This window comes from Acipenser ruthenus, chromosome 51 (assembly GCF_902713425.1).
Source record: "Acipenser ruthenus chromosome 51, fAciRut3.2 maternal haplotype, whole genome shotgun sequence".
Taxonomy (NCBI): domain Eukaryota; kingdom Metazoa; phylum Chordata; class Actinopteri; order Acipenseriformes; family Acipenseridae; genus Acipenser; species Acipenser ruthenus.
Window position 1 is genome coordinate 6,646,284 of NC_081239.1, and position 26,195 is coordinate 6,672,478.

The following is a 26,195-nucleotide window of genomic DNA, read 5'->3' on the forward strand; positions in this document are numbered from 1 at the left end:
AAAAAAATCAAGCAGGTTAGTTAGACACGATCTCCCTTTCATAAAACCATGCTGACTGTCTCCTGGGATACTGTTACCATATAGGTAATTCTCCATTTTTGATCTTATTATAGTTTCCATAAGTTTACATATAATAGAAGTCAGGCTTATTGGTCTGTAGTTACCTGGTTCGGTTTTCTCTCCCTTTTTGTGGATCGGTATTACGTTTGCTATTTTCCAGTCTGTCGGTACAACCCCTGTGTCAAGAGACTGTTGCATGATCTTGGTTAGCGGTTTGTAAATAACTTCTTTCATTTCTTTGAGTACTATTGGGAGGATCTCATCTGGCCCAGGGGATTTGTTTATTTTAAGAGCTCCTAGTCCCTTTAACACTTCTGTCTCTGTTATGCTAAAGTTATTTAAAACTGGATAGGAACAGGTCGACATTATTATTATTTATTTATTAGCAGACGCCCTTATCTAGGGCGACTTAAAATTGTTATAAGATTTCACATTATTTTTACATACAATTACATTATTTTTTACACATTATTTTTACATACAATTACCCATTTATACAGTTGGGTTTTTACTTGAGCAATCTAGGTACAGCAGCAGTGTCCCCACCGGTCAAGAGTCCAGAGCCCTAACCACTACGTCACTGTGGCAATGCGCCCCGCCCCTGTGTGTATTTTGTGTGTTATGTGTTGTATGTATGGTGCGTATGTTAATGTTGGTGTATAGATTGGTACACGGGATATAAACGGGTCTGTGTTTCACGTGTATTTAAAAAGGTAGATTTGTATTTAGGCACGAGGAGAGCACAAATCACTTCACGTGCTGATTAAATGTAATATGCGAGCACGGGGTTGCACAGAATTAATTCACGTGCTGGGATTCAAGTGAGTAATTAATTAGTAATTGAATCCCAGCACAACAGTATATATAGAGACACGTAGCACTCAGTCGGGGTTAGGTGTTCAGAGAGTGGAGAACGGGAGAGAGAGAGGAGTAAAATCGTGATTATAAAGATAATAAGTGTTTTGTTTGTACTCACCGTGTTTGTTCGTCTGTCCTGCACCGTCTGTTTAGTGTTTAGTCGTTTTGTATGTCTGTTTATTTTGGCGCAAGTGCCGTGTCCTGTTTTGTGTACCGTTTAAAACCTTTTATTTGTTAATAAACGCTGAGTGCCACCATTGCACTCAGCTCATCACAACCCCTGTCTGTGTTTGAGTTCCTTTCTGGTCTGACGCAACCCACTCTGGCCGTCTTTGTGACAGTCACACTGCTGCCTCTGCTGACATGTGGGGCATTTCTTTGTCTATGATTTTGCCATTTGTGTCTCTTAGATATTTAACCTCCTCTTTGAATGTTGTCTTGCTGTTATAATATTGGAAAAACATTTTGGAATTGGTTTTAGCCGCCTCAGCAATATTGATTTCTATCTCTCTTGGCCTTTCTAACTTCCTTTTTGACTTGTGTTTGCAGTTCCAAGTACTCTTTCTGTGTACTTTGTTTTTGGTCCCTTTTAAACGCTCTGTAAAGTGCCTTTTTTCGCTGAATATTTTTTTTAATTGATCTATTAAACCATTTTGGCCATTTTGTTTTAGATTTAGATTTGTCTACTTTTGGGATGTAATTGTTTTGCATCCTTTTTCTGTGGATGTTTTCTTTATTTTACTCCAATCTACTTCTGTTAGTCTCTGTTTCATACCTTCATAGTTTGCTTTTCTAAAATTGTAAACCTTAGCTTTAGTCATTACTTTTGGGGTTTTAAAAAATATTTCAAATGAGACCATGTTGTGGTCTGAGTTTGCCAATGGCTCTCTGACCTCTGTTTTAGTTATTCTGTCTTCATTATTTGAAAAGACTAAGTCAAGGCATGCCTCCCCTCTAGTCGGTGCCTTGACAAATTGCGTTAGGAAGCAGTCATTTGTCATTTCCACCATTTCTATTTCGTCCGTCGTGCTCCCCATCAGGTTTTCCCATTTTATACAGGGGAAGTTGAAATCCCCCATTAGTATGGCTTCTCCTGTGCTACATGCATTTCTAATGTCATTGTATAACAGATTATTTTGCTCGGCATCTGAATTTGGCGGTCTATAGCATGCTCCTATTATTATGCTCTTTGAATTTGTGTCCATTATTCTGACCCATATTGATTTTGCATTGTTTTCTTTGTCCAGATTTAACACCTGGGCTTCAAGACTATTTCTTATGTATAGCGCTACCCCTCTGCCTCTTCTGTCATGCCTGTCTTTCCTATACAATGTATTCCCACTAATATTATATTTGTCTCCATCACTCTCAGACAACCAAGTTTCTGTAACACCTATCATATAATGATGCAATGCAAAGAGGTGCAGCTCGATAGAGGGGGGATACTAATCCCCAAATATAATAACTAAAAACACACACAAACCACATGCCAATTACAATCAATACAGAGCTACCCAGTTATTAGCTCTAATAAATAAATATATATATATATATATATATATATATATATATATATATATATATATATATATATATATAAATATATAATGTATGTATGTAGCGTGCACAGGGAAGGCAGCAGCAGAGCTGGTAGGTGACATTATCATACACAAAGCCATAAGCCCGATATACACTCCTTGCAAAGGAGCCGGCTCTTTTGTACAGCGGTATCGGCGCTATGGCGCTATGCTTCAGTGCGAGAGGTCCCGGGTTCGCGCCCGCCCTCCGCCTGTGTGTGGATTGCCTCGCCCTGTGTGATGCACCTGCCTGCGGGAACCAGGATAGCTACACACACACACATATATATAATTAAATTGCCTTTTTAATATACATCCCAATTACAATGCTTGTATATTACATTGCAATGTAATGCTTGGTCTTACGTTGATCTCTATCAATAAATACATTAAAAAAAAAAAAAAAACTACATAAATAAATAGGTAGCAGGAACTCTGTGAACTTACCAGTCAGGAGTAAATCTCTGCAATGAAGATTCAAATTAAAATTCACTGCCAGAGACATTATGACATCACTTTCCTTTATGATGTCACTTTGATGTCAGTACTGAACATGAACAGCATGATGTCTGTTGCCATGGCGCTGTGCTTATAAACAGATAACTGCATTTAAAATGGCTGCTCTGAGCAAGGGGAGCGGCCAGTCTTCTTCAATACAATGAATAATTATTCATTTGAAATATCTACAATGCAAGCTGGTCCTGTTGCTTCTGCTGGTCTTTCTCTGCTCTGCATACCAGTGATGCCCTTCTACCCAGCGTGCAGATCTACTGTGCTGCTTCACTGCTTTCATTAGGTATTAGGCATGAACAAGGTTTCTGTGATGCCTTTATAATACTAAAACAAAACAAAAGAGAGTGACTTTTTACAATGAAAACATGTAACTGAAGAAATCAGACCTTTAGTTTTCATTCATCCTTTCATTTCATTTACGTGGTTTCTTAGGTTCTCTGACATATATGATCTGATTTCATTATTCATTCAATACATTTAGTTTATTTACCTGCTCGGTCACTCCACTGGGTAATTATTCATTATTATTATTATTTATTTCTTAGCAGACACCCTTATCCAGGGCGACTTACAATTGTTACAAGATATCACGTTATTTTTTACACATTATTTTTAAATACAATTACCCATTTATACAGTTATGCAATCTAGGTAAAGTACCTTGCTCAAGGGTACAGCAGCAGTGTCCCCCACCTGGGATTGAACCCACGACCCTCCGGTCAAGAGTCCAGAGTTCATATAATATAAAGCATTTCATTCAAAGAGCTTTAGTTTTCTAACGCCTCTCAGGTTTTTCTTGTGGAATGGGACGCTTTTTAATCACAATAAGACACCTCAGGACATCTTTTCAAAGCTTTTACGCCAGTCTTTAATTAACTCCTATTTATTTTAAAGAGGTAAACCACCTGTTCATTTTACAAAACTAGAACCACACAGCTGAGTAATACACTGTATTTCAAGCCCTCTTCAGCACTCTCAGTGTGTTTAGTTTTTCATGTTGTAACATTAACATGATGTCTTGTCCTTTTTTAAATCAATAGCAGTTAATTAAAGCCTGGAGGAAGCGCTTTGATAACGCGTCCCCTCGAGTCTCACAGAGCAGCGCACTCCTTGGCGTGTCTCATTGCTGGTGACTCTTCTGCTGCTGTGGACGCGGCTCTGTTGCCTGGTTTAGTTCGCAGCGCAGTCTGAGGAAGAGTCTAAATCTGTGCCGCTGGACAGCAGGGAGGAATACTGTCCTGGATAAAGAATAGGAGACAAGAATACAGTTTAAGAGAAACTAAATAAAAGCATGGGGTAGAAATAGCAGAGGTTACTGCCTGGAAGTTTACTCGTAAAGAATGACCTTTCTGCGACCCTGTGCTGTATTTATCAAAAACAAGTTCACACGCACTGAACCTCCAAGACTAGCGAAGAGAAAGCTATGAAACTGCGAGCATGCCTGCGTCATTGTGGATCTGCTTGTGACAGCGGCGCTCAACTTGAATTAACCTGATATACTTCTAAAACATTATCAGGGGTATCACGTTAATGTTTGAACATCTCGCTCTGAAGAAGGGGACGGGAAATAGCAATACCGGTACAAAACACAGAGTATATATCTGCGAAAAACTCGCTGCATTGGCAGCTCCGGCATGGGGGAGGGTGTTACCTAAATTCAAATGGTATTCACTTAAAAAACTATAGCTCTACAAACAGCTCGATTATGATGTTAAAATTGAAAGTCATATTAATTTTTTATTAAAAGATCCCCGGTATCACAATTCCCTTTGCGGTTCATATTAGATGAATTGTCAGACCGCGCTGATCGGTTTGTATTTTGTGATTGGTATATTCCTCGTTCTGTGGGAGACAGACCCGTTCAGACACTGAGGGAGAGCAGAGAGGAGGTGAGAGAGTCTGCATGGAGCTCTACAATGTGTTTATAAACTACAGAGCGCTGTTATATTGTATTATTTTGAAAGGTCCGGGTTGTAGTGTGGTAGGAGCGCGTTGTTTTATCCGTTCAGACACTGAGGGAGAGCAGAGAGGAGGTGAGAGAGTCTGCATGGAGCTCTACAATGTGTTTATAAACTACAGAGCGCTGTTATATTGTATTATTTTGAAAGGTCCGGGTTGTAGTGTGGTAGGAGCGCGTTGTTTTATCCGTTCAGACACTGAGGGAGAGCAGAGAGGAGGTGAGAGAGTCTGCATGGAGCTCTACAATGTGTTTATAAACTACAGAGCGCTGTTATATTGTATTATTTTGAAAGGTCCGGGTTGTAGTGTGGTAGGAGCGCGTTGTTTTATCCGTTCAGACACTGAGGGAGAGCAGAGAGGAGGTGAGAGAGTCTGCATGGAGCTCTACAATGTGTTTATAAACTACAGAGCGCTGTTATATTGTATTATTTTGAAAGGTCCGGGTTGTAGTGTGGTAGGAGCGCGTTGTTTTATCCATTCAGACACTGAGGGAGAGCAGAGAGGAGGTGAGAGAGTCTGCATGGAGCTCTACAATGTGTTTATAAACTACAGAGCGCTGTTATATTGTATTATTTTGAAAGGTCCGGGTTGTAGTGTGGTAGGAGCGCGTTGTTTTATCCGTTCAGACACTGAGGGAGAGCAGAGAGGAGGTGAGAGAGTCTGCATGGAGCTCTACAATGTGTTTATAAACTACAGAGCGCTGTTATATTGTATTATTTTGAAAGGTCCGGGTTGTAGTGTGGTAGGAGCGCGTTGTTTTTGTGTGTGTGTGTGTTGTGTTTGTGAAGCGGCGTGGCTGTGTCAGCGCGTTTGTTTTTATTCACATCCCCCAGTTGCACCCGGTAAATATTGGCTGCATTCACGATACGCAGACTTTGCTAAGTCTGCGCACATTCTGCGGAAAACCTGTCCAAATTCATCGTCTGCGTGAACTCAGCCGGAAAAGACGTCACAAGGTCACGCATCCACGGGTTTAAAAGTCTGCAGAGCCGCGCAGCTTCTCAAGAGGTCCTGCGCTGGAGCAGCCGCGGCTCAAAACAAGAGACGAGCGCTGGATGACAAAGAAGCGAACAGGCAACCAGATCCAATCCTCACTCCATGTGCTACTGCCACCTAGTCAGGGGGTGTGAATTGCCTTCGAGTCATGTCATTAATTATCTTATGAATGATTTGTAATACAAATTAAAATGATTTGACTCTTTGACTCAGTTGTTATACTTTTCAAATATTCAGATATTTATTCGAAAGGTTTAAAGGGGGGGGGGGGGGGGGGGGGGGGGAATCCTGCCCGTTATAATACTCATTAATTATAAACATACGTTTATATTATCTCTTAATAGCAGGGACTGTTTCTTCTATACCTTTTCTGATCATGCTGTAAATTATGAAGCTGGTGGAGCACAAAGGGAACTTCAATTGCATCCACTTCTTCTGCGATTAGAATTTCTCTCAACACCACCTCCATTTTGGTTCAGTTCAGAAATGTTATTCATCTACCAAAGCTGTCCACGCTCTGTCTGCACAGACCGTGACGTTACTCACCGTCTGCAATCTAGCCGGTTAAAAAGTGTCGTGAACGCGCCCTATGTTTAGCTATTTTTTTTGCAGCAGTTCTTAGTTACCTGGTTAATTGTTTAAATGCTTTTATTGCAATGCCCTGGTTCTCATTTAATTAATTAGCTTTGTCTCATTAAGCCATTTGGTCAATTTCTTGATAACAGGCACCTGACTGGTTTAGGGGAAAGGCAGATTTTGTTGAGAGAGAAGGGTGTGGCGTTTGTTCTTTGGTTTGTTTGTTAGAAACCTATTCTAATCTACTGTGTTTTGAAGAAGAAAGAGAACACTCAGGAAAGAAAGAGTATCTAAGACTTTAATCCAGATTATAATTATCTTCTTGAGCTGAGTTTTGTTTGGCATTAGCAAATTAAGAGTAATGTATTGATGTTTTTATCCTCCATCTGGATCTCTGGGCCACGTCACACCAAGCCGTTCCTGGTTTCCTCTGGAAGTATTATTCAAGGATTATCCAACCAATCTATTTGTCCAAAGGGGGGCGGGGGCGGGGGCGGGGGCGGGGGCGGGGGCGGGGGCGGGGGCGGGGGCGGGGGCGGGGGGGGGGGGGGAATACTAGTGTGGCACAGAGGGGAGCTCGCCCAATCCATCGGCACAATTAAACAAGGACAGACACACACACGGCTCAAAATAAACAAAAACGCAGTCCAAGGTGAAACTGACGTTTACCTGTGTGCAGCCTACACCCCTCCCTCTGAATCCCCAAACTACAATGAGGATATTTTCATAACCTCCACACAGAGATCAGCCATTTCCAGGCATATTAATTTTTGTTAAAATGTCTGGCGCCAGGAAAGTTAACAAACAAAACGACGCTTGGCTGATCGCTTCGTGGAACATCTGAGAAGTATATGAATTAACACCTCTACCTTTCCTGTCGTCAGACATTTGAACAGAAATGACCACACTAGAGAAGACATCACAATTTGTGGGATGGTTCAATGCTCTGGAACTAATGCTGTCAGGAAACAAAAGGAATGTGAACTTATTTTTAAACTAGGCACCTTGGAGCCATTTGGAATGAACATTCTATTCTGAGGTCATCATCATCATCATCAACATTCTGGAATTTTGTTTATAAGACTACTTGTTTGTTTTTTATCAACTTCTTAAAGCGCTGTGTTTTTTTGTATTCGGCCGATGAAGGACTTGTAGTCCGAAAAGTCCCGATAATTGATTTGTAATCAATTATTCTACCTTTTTAAGCACATGAAATACCCTTTTTTCTTTTTTTCATATATATATATATATATATATATATATATATATATATATATATAAAATGTGTGTGTGAGTTTATTTATTTATTTATTCATTCACTGCAGGCAGGTCATTTAGATTACTTTCATCTCCATCCACAAAACATTTTCAAAACAGGACACAAAATAACAATTTATATAATAAAAATAACAGAAGAAAAATAAATACGGGGGAACTCAGATGTCTGTTCAGCATCTTGTCTGAATCGTCATCTCCTGCCCTGCATCTGCATGCAATCAAACAAACACACACACACACTGACAGACACACACACAATGACACAGACACTGACACACACACACACACACACACGGGGGGGGGGGAACATTCCGAAAGTATTTTTTAAAAAGCGGATAACTTTTTTTTTTTTTAAGTAACACTTAAAAAAATAAAACCTAGTTTTTCCCAGTTTTAGCTTTCATGTGAGTTGTAGATCATCACTTTTGGAGATGTGGAACTGGAGATACAGACGTTTGAAATAGTTAAGTGCCAATACCATTCCCCATTGAACACGGCTGTAAAGAAGGCGTGTCCCACCCACCGCAGCTCTTACCAATTACATGGGGACATTCACCGTAGTCATGGCGATGACCCAATGAAAAAAACAAGATTGGTGATTGGACAGCTGAGATATGACAAGGAACGTCATCATGACTATAGTCATGAAATTAAAGCATAGGGTTAATAAATCTGTCCTTTTTTTTTTTTTTTTTTAAACAGTCATTTTTCCGCCCCTCACAGCTTGCGCCCTGGGCGGCTGCCCTGCTCTAGTTAAGGCTCTGCTTTTCAGTGTTTCCTTTGGGAGGCACACGAGGCTGGCGTTAGCTGAGCTGGGAGTGCACAGAGGTTTAAATGGGGCAGAATGTAAATATAGATGTAAACACAGTGAGTGAGACGGGGCTCCTCGCTGCTCTTTTACCCTCCACTGTGAAAGGAATCCATTGAAGAGGCACATACCTGCTGTGCTGAGGATCCACTTCCATTCTAGAACACAGAAATAAAGAGACAATTATTTTACAATCACTTCTCCTGTACTTTCTACAGTTCAGAAGATGTGTAGCACACACTAACCGGCAGGGCTGTGCTGGGGTGAGTCAGGCTGTGGATTTACACACACTCTACATACCTGATTTAAGGACCTCTCGCTTCACAGACACTGTGAAAAGAAGAGAGTTGGGTTACATTCTGATCAGTGAGGTGTAAACTCATCTATTGAATAACACTGAATAAAAGATAACACTGTGTATTAAGCAGCTAGTCTAACTGTGACTGACAGGAGATATCCTTGAGCAGGTCCAGTAGAGAAATGGTCTGCATGCACACATGGAATAGTGCACTGGACTCGCCTCGTAGGGCGATAGAAAGCTAACACAGGCACAGACAGATAGAAGGATAGAAAGCTAACACAGACACACAGACAGATAGAAGGATAGAAAGCTAACACAGACACACAAACAGATAGAAGGATAGAAAGCTAACACAGGCACACAGACAGATAGAAGGATAGAAAGCTAACACAGACACACAGACAGATAGAAGGATAGAAAGCTAACACAGACACACAGACAGATAGAAGGATAGAAAGCTAACACAGACACAGACAGATAGAAGGATAGAAAGCTAACACAGACACACAGACAGATAGAAGGATAGAAAGCTAACACAGACACACAGACAGATAGAAGGATAGAAAGCTAACAGAGACACACAGACAGATAGAAGGATAGAAAGCTAACACAGACACACAGACAGATAGAAGGATAGAAAGCTAACACAGGCACACAGACAGATAGAAGGATAGAAAGCTAACAGACACACAGACAGATAGAAGGATAGAAAGCTAACACAGGCACACAGACAGATAGAAGGATAGAAAGCTAACACAGGCACACAGACAGATAGAAGGATAGAAAGCTAACACAGACACACAGACAGATAGAAGGATAGAAAGCTAACACAGACACACAGACAGACAGAAGGATCAAGAGCTAACACAGACACACAGACAGATAGAAGGATAGAAAGCTAACACAGACACACAGACAGATAGAAGGATAGAAAGCTAACACAGACAGATAGAAGGATAGAAAGCTAACACAGCCACACAGACAGATAGAAGGATAGAAAGCTAACACAGGCACACAGACAGATAGAAGGATAGAAAGCTAACACAGGCACACAGACAGATAGAAGGATAGAAAGCTTTCTGGTAATTCTGAAAATAAAAAACAATTTTTACCAAGTTCCTTACAAAGGTGCAGATTAAGATACAGAGCTGCTAAAAAAATGAATCAGACAGAACAGTGTGTGGTTATTTCAGCTCCAGTGCAGATTAAAATGAATCAGACAGAACAGTGTGTGGTTATTTCAGCTCCAGTACAGATTAAAATGAATCAGACAGAACAGTGTGTGGTTATTTCAGCTCCAGCACAGATTAAAATGAATCAGACAGAACAGTGTGTGGTTATTTCAGCTCCAGTACAGATTAAAATGAATCAGACAGAACAGTGTGTGGTTATTTCAGCTCCAGTACAGATTAAAATGAATCAGACAGAACAGTGTGTGGTTATTTCAGCTCCAGTACAGATTAAAATGAATCAAACAGAACAGTGTGTGGTTATTTCAGCTCCAGTACAGATTAAAATGAATCAGACAGAACAGTGTGTGGTTATTTCAGATCCAGTACAGATTAAATTGCAGTATGAAAAACACAACCAGTTAAATGAACAGGATGTCTTTGTGAAAATGAATCTGCTATCTGAGAAGTATATGAAACATACAAACTAAAACTGTTACAGTTTTCAACATCCCTCCATAAGGAAATATTTATATTCCTAAGCCTTTATGTCCAAACCCCCACCCCAACTCTTTTTTAATATTTAAATTTGAATAGATTAATTTATTTAACCAGGAGATTTAATTTATTAATTTATTTAATCAGGTCTCGTGTACAAGAGGGTCCTGGAAACAATAAAATAACAATTGCAATGTTTAAAAACAATTATATTTATTATTATTTATAATCATTTCTAATGAGTTGGATTTCCAGTCCAGGGATGTCTTTATTTATGGGTGTGGTAGTTTAAGATACTGCTGCAGAAACCTGGAATGGGTTTTCAGCATCTCTTCATTAAGTGCTTTACTTACCCATAGGCTCAAACTGTCTCTCCATGGCTAGAAGAAAAACAGAACAGTCCATATTATTGTAAACCTGTTTGACATGTTTAAAATGCACAGAGCTATATGAAATGCCTCATGATAATGATGAAGTTCATACCATCCATTTTTCTCCATTGGATCACCAGCAGAGGAATGGCTCCAATACTGAGAGCTAAAGTCAAGAAGAAAGCCACCATCCATCCAGAGACTCCTGGGAAAAAATCACCTGGAAAACAACACAGCAGCTCAACACACTGGAACACACACCCCCCCTCCCAACACTGAGACACACCCCTCATAGTGAGCATTCCACACACCCCTCCCAACACTGAGACACACCCTCATAGTGAGCATTCCACACACCCCTCCCAACACTGAGACACACCCCTCATAGTGAGCATTCCACACACCCCTCCCAACACTGACCACACCCCTCAAAGTGAGCATTCTACACACCCCTCCCAACACTGAGCCACACCCCTCATAGTGAGCATTCCACACACCCCTCCCAACACTGAACCACACCCCCTCATAGTGAGCATTCCACACACCCCTCCCAACACTGACCACACCCCTCACAGTGAGCATTCCACACACCCCTCATAGTGAGCATTCCGCACACCCCTCCCAACACTGACCACACCCCTCATAGTGAGCATTCCACACACCCCTCCCAACACTGACCACACCCCCTCATAGTGAGCATTCCACACACCCCTCCCAACACTGACCACACCCCTCATAGTGAGCATTCCACACACCCCTCCCAACACTGACCACACCCCTCATAGTGAGCATTCTGCACACCTCTCCCAACAGTGAACCACACCCCCTCATAGTGAGCATTCCACACACCCCTCCCAACACTGACCACACCCCTCATAGTGAGCATTCCACACACCCCTCCCAACACTGAGACACACCCCTCATAGTGAGCATTCCACACACCCCTCCCAACACTGAACCACACCCCCTCATAGTGAGCATTCCACACACCCCTCCCAACACTGAGACACACCCCTCATAGTGAGCATTCCACACACCTCTCCCAACACTGACTACACCCCCTCATAGTGAGCATTCCACACACCCCTCCCAACACTGACCACACCCCTCATACTGAGCATTCCACACACCCCTCCCAACACTGACCACACCCCTCATAGTGAGCATTCTGCACACCTCTCCCAACAGTGAACCACACCCCCTCATAGTGAGCATTCCACACACCCCTCCCAACACTGACCACACCCCTCATAGTGAGCATTCCACACACCCCTCCCAACACTGACCACACCCCTCATAGTGAGCATTCTGCACACCTCTCCCAACAGTGAACCACACCCCCTCATAGTGAGCATTCCACACACCCCTCCCAACACTGACCACACCCCTCATAGTGAGCATTCCACACACCCCTCCCAACACTGAGACACACCCCTCATAGTGAGCATTCCACACACCCCTCCCAACACTGAACCACACCCCCTCATAGTGAGCATTCCACACACCCCTCCCAACACTGAGACACACCCCTCATAGTGAGCATTCCACACACCTCTCCCAACACTGACTACACCCCCTCATAGTGAGCATTCCACACACCCCTCCCAACACTGACCTCACCCCTCATAGTAAGCATTCCACACACCCCTCCCAACACTGACTGCACCCCCTCATAGTGAGCATTCCACACACCCCTCCCAACACTGACTACACCCCCTCATAGTGAGCATTCCACACACCCCTCCCAACACTGAGCCACAACCCCCCAAACACCGCAGACATTAAAAATAGAGGACTGCACAACACCACCCCCAAATGTGTTAATTCAGATATTGACTGGTCCACTAGTTCATGTGTTTGATTCAGATATTGACTGGTCCACTAGTTCATGTGTTTGATTCAGATATTGACTGGTCCACTAGTTCATGTGTTTGATTCAGATATTGACTGGTCCACTAGTTCATGTGTTTGATTCAGATATTGACTGGCCCACTAGTTCATGTGTTTGATTCAGATATTGACTGGTCCACTAGTTCATGTGTTTGATTCAGATATTGACTGGTCCACTAGTTCATGTGTTTGATTCAGATATTGACTGGTCCACTAGTTCATGTGTTTGATTCAGATGTTGATGCCCCATCATGATGACTGTAATCTATGGTCAGTGTCAGTCAGACTCAATCCACAAACATGTGATACTCACTGGATATGTGGAGTTTGGATTCCCAGTCTGGTTTGGGTATTTTACTTCTAACCAGACAGGAGAACACGTTGGACTGCTGTTTGATTTTGATGTAGCTGCTGACAATGCGGAGCCCCTGACTGACTCTCAGCAGTGTTGTGTTGGACAGTGATGTCACATCGTTTCCATCCCTGTCTCTCCAGATCACTTCAGGTTCAGGGTCCCACCCCTCTGATCTGCACACCAGCCGGGTCTGCTCTCCTTGTGTAGAGACCATAGAGATTGAGGGCTGGGTCCCCAGAGCTGTCAGGGAATAGAGACAGTGAGACACACACAGATAGACACACCAGCCAGGTCTCCTTGTGTTATATGTAGGGCCCTACCCATTTCACAGCTGTGAAAAACGTGACAGGGCCCGTGAAATTCATTCTGCACCGGACTGGTCTGTTTTGTGGACTTTTATTAAGGTGACCAGACATCCCGTTTTGGACGGGACGTCCCACTTTTGGAACACTGCTCCCAGTGTCCCCAGAACCTTTCTTGGGACACTCATTTTGTCCCGTTTGTTTTTTTTTCCCAGGCCATCGTCGCGCCGGTAACAGAATATTGTATTTGCATGCAGGCTGCTGTGTTACTACCATATCTAACTTATTACAGCACAATGACACTTGATGTGACTGAAGGGAAGGCTGAACGACCAGCAGCATTAAAAAGCGTCTGCACAGCGCCGTGCAAATCTGCAGAATTACTGAACAGTCACCGTTCATATTTGCAACCAATCACAGAATTGCGGGCGGGTTTATTCATGTTGCTGAAATGAAGTGGCAGCTATCCTCGTCTAAATCATCACTCTCACTGCGTGACCAGGTTACACTACAGTAGTCAAAAAAATAACGGCAAATGTCAGGGCTCGAATGACTGGGGGGGTGGAGGTGGGGTCGATCCCTTTACGTTTCTGCTAGTAGCTTTATTTCCAAATGTTATTTTAAACATGTTTTAAGCTGACAGGTATCACTGAAAACATGTTCATTGTATGATGTCATTTCCTGCCTTGTCTATGCAGTTTTTCAGTACCAATCAATGATAATGAGAAAGCGTCTCCTGACAATCTGAAAACTCCCCTGCGCATTTTACACAGGCTAATGCTTATGCTTATATTAAGGAAGATTAAATAGTATTTGTTTCATAAGTGAAGAAGTGACAACATTTCAATTGATCAGAAAAGGAGTATGATTTCATCTTATTAACTGTGAGTCTCTGCATTCACTTTCAATATGATATTAGATCAAACATTGCCAAAGTTAAAATAAAAACCCTGGAGCTTCCCCACAGCTTGGAGGTTGGAAGTTATTCACAGAGTTTCCATACTGTCCCAGTTTAAGCACTTAAAAATCTGGTCACCTTAACTTTCACCCTGCACTAAAATCCAATTAAGTGATATGTACCGTTACTGGTTCCTGATGAGCTCGTTTTCAATTTAAAAAAGAAAGCTCATCATGAACTGGACAGGATTTATTGATTGACACTTGACAACAGTCAATAACTGGGCTCTACTCACTGATTGGTAGACACAGGCATCCGGGGCAGGTTTAGTATGACCTCAATGGATCTATCGTCACTAGAGTCAAATTAGACCCAAAGCAAATCAAACAGTGCTCCAGTCATTACTGCAGCGGATCATGGACAATAATTTGGAAGCCAAATATATACCAAGCAGCAGAAAAATATATAAAAAACACAACAGGACAAAAAAATAATGTCAGTAATTTCAGAGACGTCTGGTTTATATTTTTTAGCCTCTGGATATATTGTCCAGCTGCAGACCTGTCCCTAGCTTGATGCTGTCTGTCTATTCCAACAAACTGTGTGAATGCAGAGAGAGCTGTGTCTAAATACAGACAGGTGTTTACACCACAGAGACAGGGAGTGAAGAGAAACAGCATTTCAGAATAGCTTTTGAGTTAGTGTTGCACACAATGACGTTTAAAATCAGAACAGTTTTTTTTTTTATTAATAACAATAACAGAAAACGCAAAAATCATACAGCGATCCTCTGGATTTCAGTTTCATTTTCTTTTACCGTTTCTACTTTGTTAGTCACAGGCTTTAGTTAACTTCAGGGCTTTACATGTTAATCTTTTGTCATTTTTAACAAAACTTGAAATTTAAGATTTAAATAGCTTAAATCATGAAATTTAAGATTTTTAAAATGTTATGACTGTAAAATTTACAAAAGTGTACCATGAATTTGGTAGGACCCTAGTTATATGTCTTTATTATTGAGTGAACTACTGTGTCAGTGCTGACATATCCAGTCCTGTGAGTATCCCATCTCCCCTGTATTATATTATGAGTTACTGTGTCAGTGCTGACATATCCAGTCCTGTGAGGATCCCAGCTCCCCTGTATTATATTATGAGTTACTGTGTCAGTGCTGACATATCCAGTCCTGTGAGGATCCCAGCTCCCCTGTATTATATTATGAGTTACTGTGTCAGTGCTGACATATCCAGTCCTGTGAGGATCCCAGCTCCCCTGTATTATATTATGAGTTACTGTGTCAGTGCTGACATATCCAGTCCTGTGAGGATCCCAGCTCCCCTGTATTATATTATGAGTTACTGTGTCAGTGCTGACATATCCAGTCCTGTGAGGATCCCAGCTCCCCTGTATTATATTATGAGTTACTGTGTCAGTGCTGACATATCCAGTCCTGTGAGGATCCCAGCTCCCCTGTATTATATTATGAGTTACTGTGTCAGTGCTGACATATCCAGTCCTGTGAGGATCCCAGCTCCCCTGTATTATATTATGAGTTACTGTGTCAGTGCTGACATATCCAGTCCTGTGAGGATCCCAGCTCCCCTATATTATATTATGAGTTACTGTGTCAGTGCTGACATATCCAGTCCTGTGAGGATCCCAGCTCCCCTGTATTATATTATGAGTTACTGTGTCAGTGCTGACATATCCAGTCCTGCGAGGATCCCAGCTCCCCTGTATTATATTATGAGTTACTGTGTCAGTGCTGACATATCCAGTCCTGCGAGGATCCCAGCTCCCCTGTATTATATTATGAGTTACTGTGTCAGTGCTGACATATCCAGTCCTGCGAGGATCCCAGCTCCCCTGTATTATATTATGAGTTACTGTGTCAGTGCTGACATATCCAGTCCTGCGAGGATCCCAGCTCCCCTGTAATATATCATGAGTTACTGTGTCAGTGCTGACATATCCAGTCCTGCGAGGATCCCTGCTCCCCTGTATTATATTATGAGTTACTGTGTCAGTGCTGACATATCCAGTCCTGCGAGGATCCCAGCTCCCCTGTATTATATTATGAGTTACGTGTCAGTGCTGACATATCCAGTCCTGCGAGGATCCCAGCTCCCCTGTATTATATTATGAGTTACTGTGTCAGTGCTGACATATCCAGTCCTGCGAGGATCCCAGCTCCCCTGTAATATATCATGAGTTACTGTGTCAGTGCTGACATATCCAGTCCTGCGAGGATCCCAGCTCCCCTGTATTATATTATGAGTTACTGTGTCAGGGCTGACATATCCAGTCCTGTGAGGATCCCAGCTCCCCTGTATTATATTATGAGTTACTGTGTCAGTGCTGACATATCCAGTCCTGGGAGGATCCCAGCTCCCCTGTATTATATTATGAGTTACTGTGTCAGTGCTGACATATCCAGTCCTGCGAGGATCCCAGCTCCCCTGTATTATATTATGAGTTACGTGTCAGTGCTGACATATCCAGTCCTGCGAGGATCCCAGCTCCCCTGTATTATATTATGAGTTACTGTGTCAGTGCTGACATATCCAGTCCTGTAAGGATCCCAGCTCCCCTGTATTATATTATGAGTTACTGTGTCAGTGCTGACATATCCAGTCCTGTGAGGATCCCAGCTCCCCTGTATTATATTATGAGTTACTGTGTCAGTGCTGACATATCCAGTCCTGTAAGGATCCCAGCTCCCCTGTATTATATTATGAGTTACTGTGTCAGTGCTGACATATCCAGTCCTGTGAGGATCCCAGCTCCCCTGTATTATATTATGAGTTACTGTGTCAGTGCTGACATATCAAGTCCTGTGAGGATCCCAGCTCCCCTGTATTATATTATGAGTTACTGTGTCAGTGCTGACATATCCAGTCCTGTGAGGATCCCAGCTCCCCTGTATTATATTATGAGTTACTGTGTCAGTGCTGACATATCCAGTCCTGTGAGGATCCCAGCTCCCCTGTATTATATTATGAGTTACTGTGTCAGTGCTGACATATCCAGTCCTGTGAGGATCCCAGCTCCCCTGTATTATATTATGAGTTACTGTGTCAGTGCTGACATATCCAACATCACTTATACACTGGCATCACTTTTTCTGCAAGCCTAGATTATTTAATTTATGGCCGTGGTGAGTTTTGTATTGAAGAGACAAGAGCTGGTAACAGATTAGTAGTGAGTTCAACTTGTGTATCAAACATTACTGACCTGCAACTATCACTTCAGTCTGTCCTTCATCATACTGACTTCCATCATCAGCTAAGCAGGTATAGACACCTCTATCAGAGGGCTGGAGGTTTCTCAGATGCAGAGAGATATCGCCTGTCTGCAGTGCTAAGGGAGAGAGAGCAGTGCGGCCCCGGTAGTCGCTGTCCTGTGTTCCTAGAATATTCTTTCGGGAACGATATAAATGGACTGGTTTTTCAAATGCATCCCTGAACCACCTCACTTCCATGTCCACAGCACTGACTCTGGGTGAAATGTGACAGGGCAGGATGACATCATCACCAGGCTCAGCAATGACAGGCTGATCAGAGCCAACGACACGCCATCCACCTGAGAAAGAAAAGACGAGGTAAAGCAATTGCAAACAAATATGCTGTTTCTCAAAACAGGACTCTAGTATTAGAAATAGTTGAGAGCTATTAGCTGTTCTGTGAGCTCATACATCGATGCAGGCAGCTATATACAGGGCCCTGGAAATAAGAGGGAGCATCTCAGTGGATCAGTTTCATTTCTACAGTCTCTCTCACCTTGTGTAGAAACAGCTGGAAGCAAACTCAAGACAATAAGACAGGTCTTCCCCAGGAATCTCATCTTCATTACCCTGGAAAAGAACAATGATAAAGATCTCTTAGTTAAAGCTGTGTGACACTAACAGATTATTAATATCAGGGATCACATTCATCAGGATGGTTCTTATTTGAATGTTCAGCTGCTTTCAAAACTGCTTTGGTTAAGCCTTTACTCAAAAAATCCAACTTGGATTGTAATTGTAGACCCTTTTCTAACCTGCTATTCTTAGCTAAGGTTCTTGGGAGAAGGTAGTACTCAGTCAACTACGATTTCTGGATTGTAGCAATGTTCTTGAGAAGGTAGCAGCTGATCCACTCAACAGATTTCTGGATTGTAGCACTGTTCTTGAGAAGGTAGTAGCTGATCCACTCAACAGATTTCTGGATTGTAGCAATGTTCTTCAGAAGTTCAGTCAGGGTTTCAATCTGCTCACAGTACAGAGGCTGCCCTTGCCAGAGTGGTGAATGACTTACTGATGAGTGCAGACTCTAACTCTATATCCATTGTGGTTCTGTTACACCTCAGTGATACTGTGGATCAGGACATTTTAATTGAGCATCTTAAAAGCTGGGCTGGCCTGACTGGAACTGTTCTAAACTGGTTTTAGTCGTATCTAACAGACAGTACTGTGTTTCTTTAGGGGAGTCTGTATCAGGATTATCTGCTATTACTTGTGGTGTCCCCCAGGGCTCTATTCTTGGTCCCATATTATTTTCTTTGTAATATATGGATAGACCTAAATAATACTACTGTGCACCACACACAGACATTCTTGCAATGCCCCTGAACGGAAAGTGATAATCAAACTCAAATCCATATATTACAAAAAATACTGGCTGGTTCAGTGTGTATTAGCAGAGTAAAAAGAATACTGGCTGGTTCAGTGTGTATTAGCAGAGGTAAAAAGAATAATGTCTGGTTCAGTGTGTATTAACACAGGTAATACCATCTCGAGATCTACTGTCCCCAGAACCTCTCAATGGTATTACTCCCTGGAAATACACACTGAACCAGCCAGCATTCTATTACACACTGAACCAGCCAGCATTCTATTACACACTGAACCAGCCAGTATTGTATTACACACTGAACCAGCCAGTATTCTATTACACACTGAACCAGCCAGTATTCTATTACACACTGAACCAGCCAGTATTGTATTACACACTGAACCAGCCAGTATTCTATTACACACTGAACCAGCCAGTATTCTATTACACACTGAACCAGCCAGCATTCTATTACACACTGAACCAGCCAGTATTCTATTACACACTGAACCAGCCAGTATTGTATTACACACTGAACCAGCCAGTATTCTATTACACACTGAACCAGCCAGTATTGTATTACACACTGAACCAGCCAGTATTGTATTACACACTGAACCAGCCAGTATTGTATTACACACTGAACCAGCCAGTATTCTATTACACACTGAACCAGCCAGTATTCTATTACACCCTGAACCAGACAGTATTCTATTACACACTGAACCAGCCAGTATTCTATTACACACTGAACCAGCCAGTATTGTATTACACACTGAACCAGCCAGTATTCTATTACACCCTGAACCAGCCAGTATTCTATTACACCCTGAACCAGCCAGTATTCTATTACACACTGACCCAGCCAGTATTCTATTACACACTGACCCAGCCAGTATTCTATTACACCCTGAACCAGCCAGTATTCTATTACACATTGAACCAGCCAGTATTGTATTACACACTGAACCAGCCAGTATTCTATTACACCCTGAACCAGCCAGTATTCTATTACACCCTGAACCAGCCAGTATTGTATTACACCCTGAACCAGCCAGTATTCTATTACACACTGAACCAGCCAGTATTCTATTACACCCTGAACCAGCCAGTATTCTATTACACCCTGAACCAGCCAGTATTGTATTACACACTGAACCAGCCAGTATTGTATTACACACTGAACCAGCCAGTATTCTATTACACACTGAACCAGCCAGTATTCTATTACACCCTGAACCAGCCAGTATTCTATTACACACTGAACCAGACAGTATTCTATTACACACTGAACCAGACAGTATTCTATTACACACTGAACCAGCCAGTATTCTATTACACCCTGAACCAGCCAGTATTCTATTACACCCTGAACCAGCCAGTATTCTATTACACACTGAACCAGCCAGTATTCTATTACACACTGAACCAGCCAGCATTCTATTACACACTGAACCAGCCAGTATTGTATTTATATATGCTTCCACTGGTGAGATCACTGGTAAACACAGTGTGACTCTTCACATCTTCACTGTTATGCTGAGGACACACTGCTGTGTGTGTCTATGAAACCTGGTGACACCGCTGCTATTTCAACCTTACTAGAGTGTTGCTGAAATCAGAAGTTGGATGTCTCAAAATGTCTTGCTATTGAGCTCCAGTTATGTCCAATACATTATCCTCCATCAAGTAAGGAGACTTAGGGTTTGTATTGGGGAATACTACCCTGGGAAAAAATTGTGGAAAAATGGCTTATTGGCAATGTATTTGTTTGCATGGAGAGTTAGGCTGGAATATCACTCTCAGTGTTGATTGAACTGAGAGTGTGATGTGGTACCGGCCCCACAGCCATGAATCTAATTAAGTGTTAATGACAGAGGTGGAGGTCCTTAACTGGCAGATAATGAATGGCCTGTGGGAAGGTTCAGGGGGTTCACAGTCAACTCACCCCAAAACGAGGTCGGCTTAAGCACTGTCGGACGCAAGTGAAATCAGATGCTTCACAGTCCTCAAACTGCGCGAAATGACATCTCTTATACAATAAGAGACACCCTTCATACTATGTATTAACATATATAATAAAAATAATAACAACAATAACAACAACAACAATAATAATAATAAGAATAATAATAATTTTGTATAAAATAAAGCCACACATGTTGATGCGCGTCCTCATATCTCGATTGTGTTTGCTTAGATAGTATTTTAAATATAGGAGCTGTATCCATCATGATTCAGATCGTTGTATTATTATTATTATTATTTATTTCTTAGCAGACGCCCTTATCCAGGGCGACTTACAATTGTTACAAGATATCACATTATTTTTACATACAATTACCCATTTATACAGTTGGGTTTTTACTGGAGCAATCTAGGTAAAGTACCTTGCTCAAGGGTACAGCAGCAGTGTCCCTCACTGGGGATTGAACCCACGACCCTCCGGTCAAGAGTCCAGAGCCCTAACCACTACTCCACACTGCTGCCCATAACAGGTGAATTGTAGGCTACTGCACACAACTACAATAACAGTAACAGTAATAATAATATGTTGTGTTTCATATAAAATAAAGCCATTGGCTTTTGAAGGTCCAAATACTGTGAAACGCATCTGAGGCAAATTTGGGACAGTTCAGGGTTTTCAACTCACACCCCAGTTATAGTGAGTGCCATCTTCAGTGAACTGTACAGGGTGTTCATAATTCACTGAGTAGAGACTGTGAGTCCTGAGGTACTGTAGGCATCTTCAGTGAACTGTACAGGGTGCTCATAATTCACTCAGTAGAGACTGTGAGTCCTGAGGGACTGTAGGCATCTTCAGTGAACTGTACAGGGTGTTCATAATTCACTGAGTAGAGACTGTGAGTCCTGAGGGACTGTAGGCATCTTCAGTGAACTGTACAGGGTGTTCATAATTCACTGAGTAGAGACTGTGAGTCCTGAGGGACTGTAGGCATCTTCAGTGAACTGTACAGGGTGCTCATAATTCACTCAGTAGAGACTGTGAGTCCTGAGGGACTGTAGGCATCTTCAGTGAACTGTACAGGGTGTTCATAATTCACTGAGTAGAGACTGTGAGTCCTGAGGGACTGTAGGCATCTTCAGTGAACTGTACAGGGTGTTCATAATTCACTGAGTAGAGACTGTAGTCCTGAGGGACTGTAGGCATCTTCAGTGAACTGTACAGGGTGGAACACACAGTGTTCACAATGCAGTTTGCAAGTGCACTCGGTTAGTTTATATGGTCTGTGAACCGGATGTTTACAATATCCTGCAGGGTATCTTGAAAGATGGAAGCTGTTGAAGTATTGCTCCAGTTTTCAATAGCATGTTTTAGATTCTTACATATTGCTGTGGAGGGAAGCAGGGGAACGTGGGGAGCTCTTCGCTAATTTAATGAATACATGTGTTGAATGCCTGCAGTAGGAGACAGTGCAGTATTCAGGTACATCATTCTGCTCTGTTCTCCTACTGTAGGCATGAAACAAAGTAATTTGAGAAAAGACTGAATATATTTTATATTTTACAGTTTTGTCCAGTTTGGCTTGGATTTTGGTGTCTGACCAAATGTTTATCAGAGCTTTAGTTTCTCGCACTGTTCATGTAATTTATGGTTACCAGATTCACAGAGTGAAAATCTGAGAGGTTTTTCTTCTCTTCAATTCACTGATGTCATACCAATTCTGAAGCTGTTAAAATAACAGTATATAATAACAGAATAATAGTTTACAAATTAAACATTGGGTGTATTATTCACACAGTTTCCTTCAATTTTATCCTCCACAGTGTGCAGCAGACATGGCTTTTTACTGTTGAGATATCTGCTGATTCCTGTCCACTGTGATTCATACCGCTGAGAAAATAAGAAGATAATAACACACAACACTACCTCACTGTATTTCTCAACACAAAACCCTTCCTGGGAGGCTGAAACACTCAGCTTCACTTACACTTATAAAACATCCACACTGTATACAAGCACTGACCAGACCAGAATGTAGGTTTGTACTGAAATATTTACACACGCATGTGCTGCTAGCCAATCAGATTACTGGATATTTTCAAATAATCATGTTCTCAATAATACGACATCCTTGTATCTGGCAATACTGCACACAGTTTTCATGACTTCAAATCACATTTCAATTGACTATTTCAAGCATTTCTAAACAACTCTGCCCTTAACAACATACTTATTCAAACCATTAAACTGCTGTAATAACAGCATGTCAGTGGCATTCATCCCCTGGCCAGGCTGTAATTAGAGCCATGAGTAACAGGAAGAAGTAGATCACCACACCCTTATCCACTGTGTGCACAAGCAAACAGAGGGACAGATGCCTTCATATACTGACACAGTCTGATACTCTTGAATCACCACACCCTTATCCACTGTGTGCACAAGCAAACAGAGGGACAGATGCCTTCATATACTGACACAGTCTGATACTCTTGAATCACCACACCCTTATCCACTGTGTGCACAAGCAAACAGAGGGACAGATGCCTTCATATACTGACACAGTCTGATACTCTTGAATCACCACACCCTTATCCACTGTGTGCACAAGCAAACAGAGGGACAGATGCCTTCATATACTGACACAGTCTGATACTCTTGAATCACCACACCCTTATCCACTGTGTGCACAAGCAAACAGAGGGACAGATGGCTTCATATACTGACACAGTGTGATACTCTTGAATCACCACACCCTTATCCACTGTGTGCACAAGCAAACAGAGGGACAGATGCCTTCATATACTGACACAGTGTGATACTCTTGCATCACCACACCCTTATCCACTGTGTGCACAAGCAAACAGAGGGACAGATGCCTTCATATACTGACACAGTGTGATACTCTTGAATCACCACACCCTTATCCACTGTGTGCACAAGCAAACAGAGGGACAGATGCCTTCATATACTGACACAGTCTGATACTCTTGCATCACCACACCCTTATCCACTGTGTGCACAAGCAAACAGAGGGACAGATGCCTTCATATACTGACACAGTCTGATACTCTTGCATCACCACACCCTTATCCACTGTGTGCACAAGCAAACAGAGGGACAGATGCCTTCATATACTGACACAGTCTGATACTCTTGAATCACCACACCCTTATCCACTGTGTGCACAAGCAAACAGAGGGACAGATGCCTTCATATACTGACACAGTCTGATACTCTTGAATCACCACACCCTTATCCACTGTGTGCACAAGCAAACAGAGGGACAGATGCCTTCATATACTGACACAGTCTGATACTCTTGAATCACCACACCCTTATCCACTGTGTGCACAAGCAAACAGAGGGACAGATGCCTTCATATACTGACACAGTCTGATACTCTTGAATCACCACACCCTTATCCACTGTGTGCACAAGCAAACAGAGGGACAGATGCCTTCATATACTGACACAGTCTGATACTCTTGCATCACCACACCCTTATCCACTGTGTGCACAAGCAAACAGAGGGACAGATGCCTTCATATACTGACACAGTCTGATACTCTTGCATCACCACACCCTTATCCACTGTGTGCACAAGCAAACAGAGGGACAGATGCCTTCATATACTGACACAGCGTGATACTCTTGAATCACCACACCCTTATCCACTGTGTGCATAAGCAAACAGAGGGACAGGTGCCTTCATATACTGACACAGTCTGATACTCTTGAATCACCACACCCTTATCCACTGTGTGCACAAGCAAACAGAGGGACAGATGCCTTCATATACTGACACAGTGTGATACTCTTGCATCACCACACCCTTATCCACTGTGTGCACAAGCAAACAGAGGGACAGATGCCTTCATATACTGACACAGTGTGATACTCTTGCATCACCACACCCTTATCCACTGTGTGCACAAGCAAACAGAGGGACAGATGCCTTCATATACTGACACAGCCTGATACTCTTGAATCACCACACCCTTATCCACTGTGTGCACAAGCAAACAGAGGGACAGATGCCTTCATATACTGACACAGCCTGATACTCTTGAATCACCACACCCTTATCCACTGTGTGCACAAGCAAACAGAGGGACAGATGCCTTCATATACTGACACAGCCTGATACTCTTGAATCACCACACCCTTATCCACTGTGTGCACAAGCAAACAGAGGGACAGATGCCTTCATATACTGACACAGCCTGATACTCTTGAATCACCACACCCTTATCCACTGTGTGCACAAGCAAACAGAGGGACAGATGCCTTCATATACTGACACAGCCTGATACTCTTGAATCACCACACCCTTATCCACTGTGTGCACAAGCAAACAGAGGGACAGATGCCTTCATATACTGACACAGCCTGATACTCTTGAATCACCACACCCTTATCCACTGTGTGCACAAGCAAACAGAGGGACAGATGCCTTCATATACTGACACAGTGTGATACTCTTGCATCACCACACCCTTATCCACTGTGTGCATAAGCAAACAGAGGGACAGGTGCCTTCATATACTGACACAGTCTGATACTCTTGAATCACCACACCCTTATCCACTGTGTGCACAAGCAAACAGAGGGACAGATGCCTTCATATACTGACACAGTCTGATACTCTTGCATCACCACACCCTTATCCACTGTGTGCACAAGCAAACAGGTAGGGATGAAACAGTAAATTTCCATGATAGGAATAGTTGTGAGCCCACTCTTTCACGATACACCGATTATCACGATGGTAGCGGTTATTTTTCAATTACTTTTTTAACTGAATAAAAAGAAAAAAATAACAAGTTCTGTGTTTTTTTTCTCTGTGGGATATGGTCTGCAACACAAGGAAGCTACAGACTTTAAAAAAGAGCAAGACTAGCAAGAATGAAAAATAAATACTAGAACACAGGTGGAAGAAAAATAATCTTAATTTTTACTCCTGCTTTATTTACACATTTTAGTTATTTAAATGTACTTAAACAGTACATAATTACAAAATCTGAAGCATCTGTATTTCTTTCAATACATTTAAAGTACTTGATTTACACACAAATACTGCAAACTATTCTCAATTCTTTTTCAAATAGTCTGCAAAATAAATCAATAATTTTGTGCTATACAACCTGTAAGTATGGAATAGAGCAGAATGGGCATGATGGTCTTTAAGCATATTCCTATTTTATTCCTTTTTCTGTTGTTATTTCATT

The 26,195-nt window shown here is 42.1% G+C and overlaps 1 protein-coding gene across 4 annotated transcripts in view; it reads right to left on the bottom strand.

Moving 5' to 3' along the window:
* Positions 1-3,040: 3,040 nt before the first annotated feature.
* LOC117968917 (butyrophilin subfamily 1 member A1-like) overlaps positions 3,041-26,195 on the bottom strand; it is a 36,118-nt gene continuing 12,963 nt past the window's right edge. For 2 of the 4 annotated variants that reach the window (XM_059015834.1, XM_059015833.1), the window contains exons 2-9: positions 18,189-18,262; positions 17,644-17,991; positions 13,168-13,449; positions 11,077-11,184; positions 10,947-10,973; positions 8,926-8,955; positions 8,757-8,783; positions 3,041-4,246 (exon numbers count right to left, since the gene is read on the bottom strand). In XM_059015834.1, the coding sequence (XP_058871817.1) occupies positions 4,179-4,246; positions 8,757-8,783; positions 8,926-8,955; positions 10,947-10,973; positions 11,077-11,184; positions 13,168-13,449; positions 17,644-17,991; positions 18,189-18,258 (960 nt within the window). In that variant the 5' untranslated portion in view covers positions 18,259-18,262 and the 3' untranslated portion in view covers positions 3,041-4,178. The remainder of the gene's footprint in view (positions 4,247-8,756; positions 8,784-8,925; positions 8,956-10,946; positions 10,974-11,076; positions 11,185-13,167; positions 13,450-17,643; positions 17,992-18,188; positions 18,263-26,195) is intronic. The other 2 variants (XM_059015835.1, XM_059015832.1) reach the window with 1 other exon arrangement.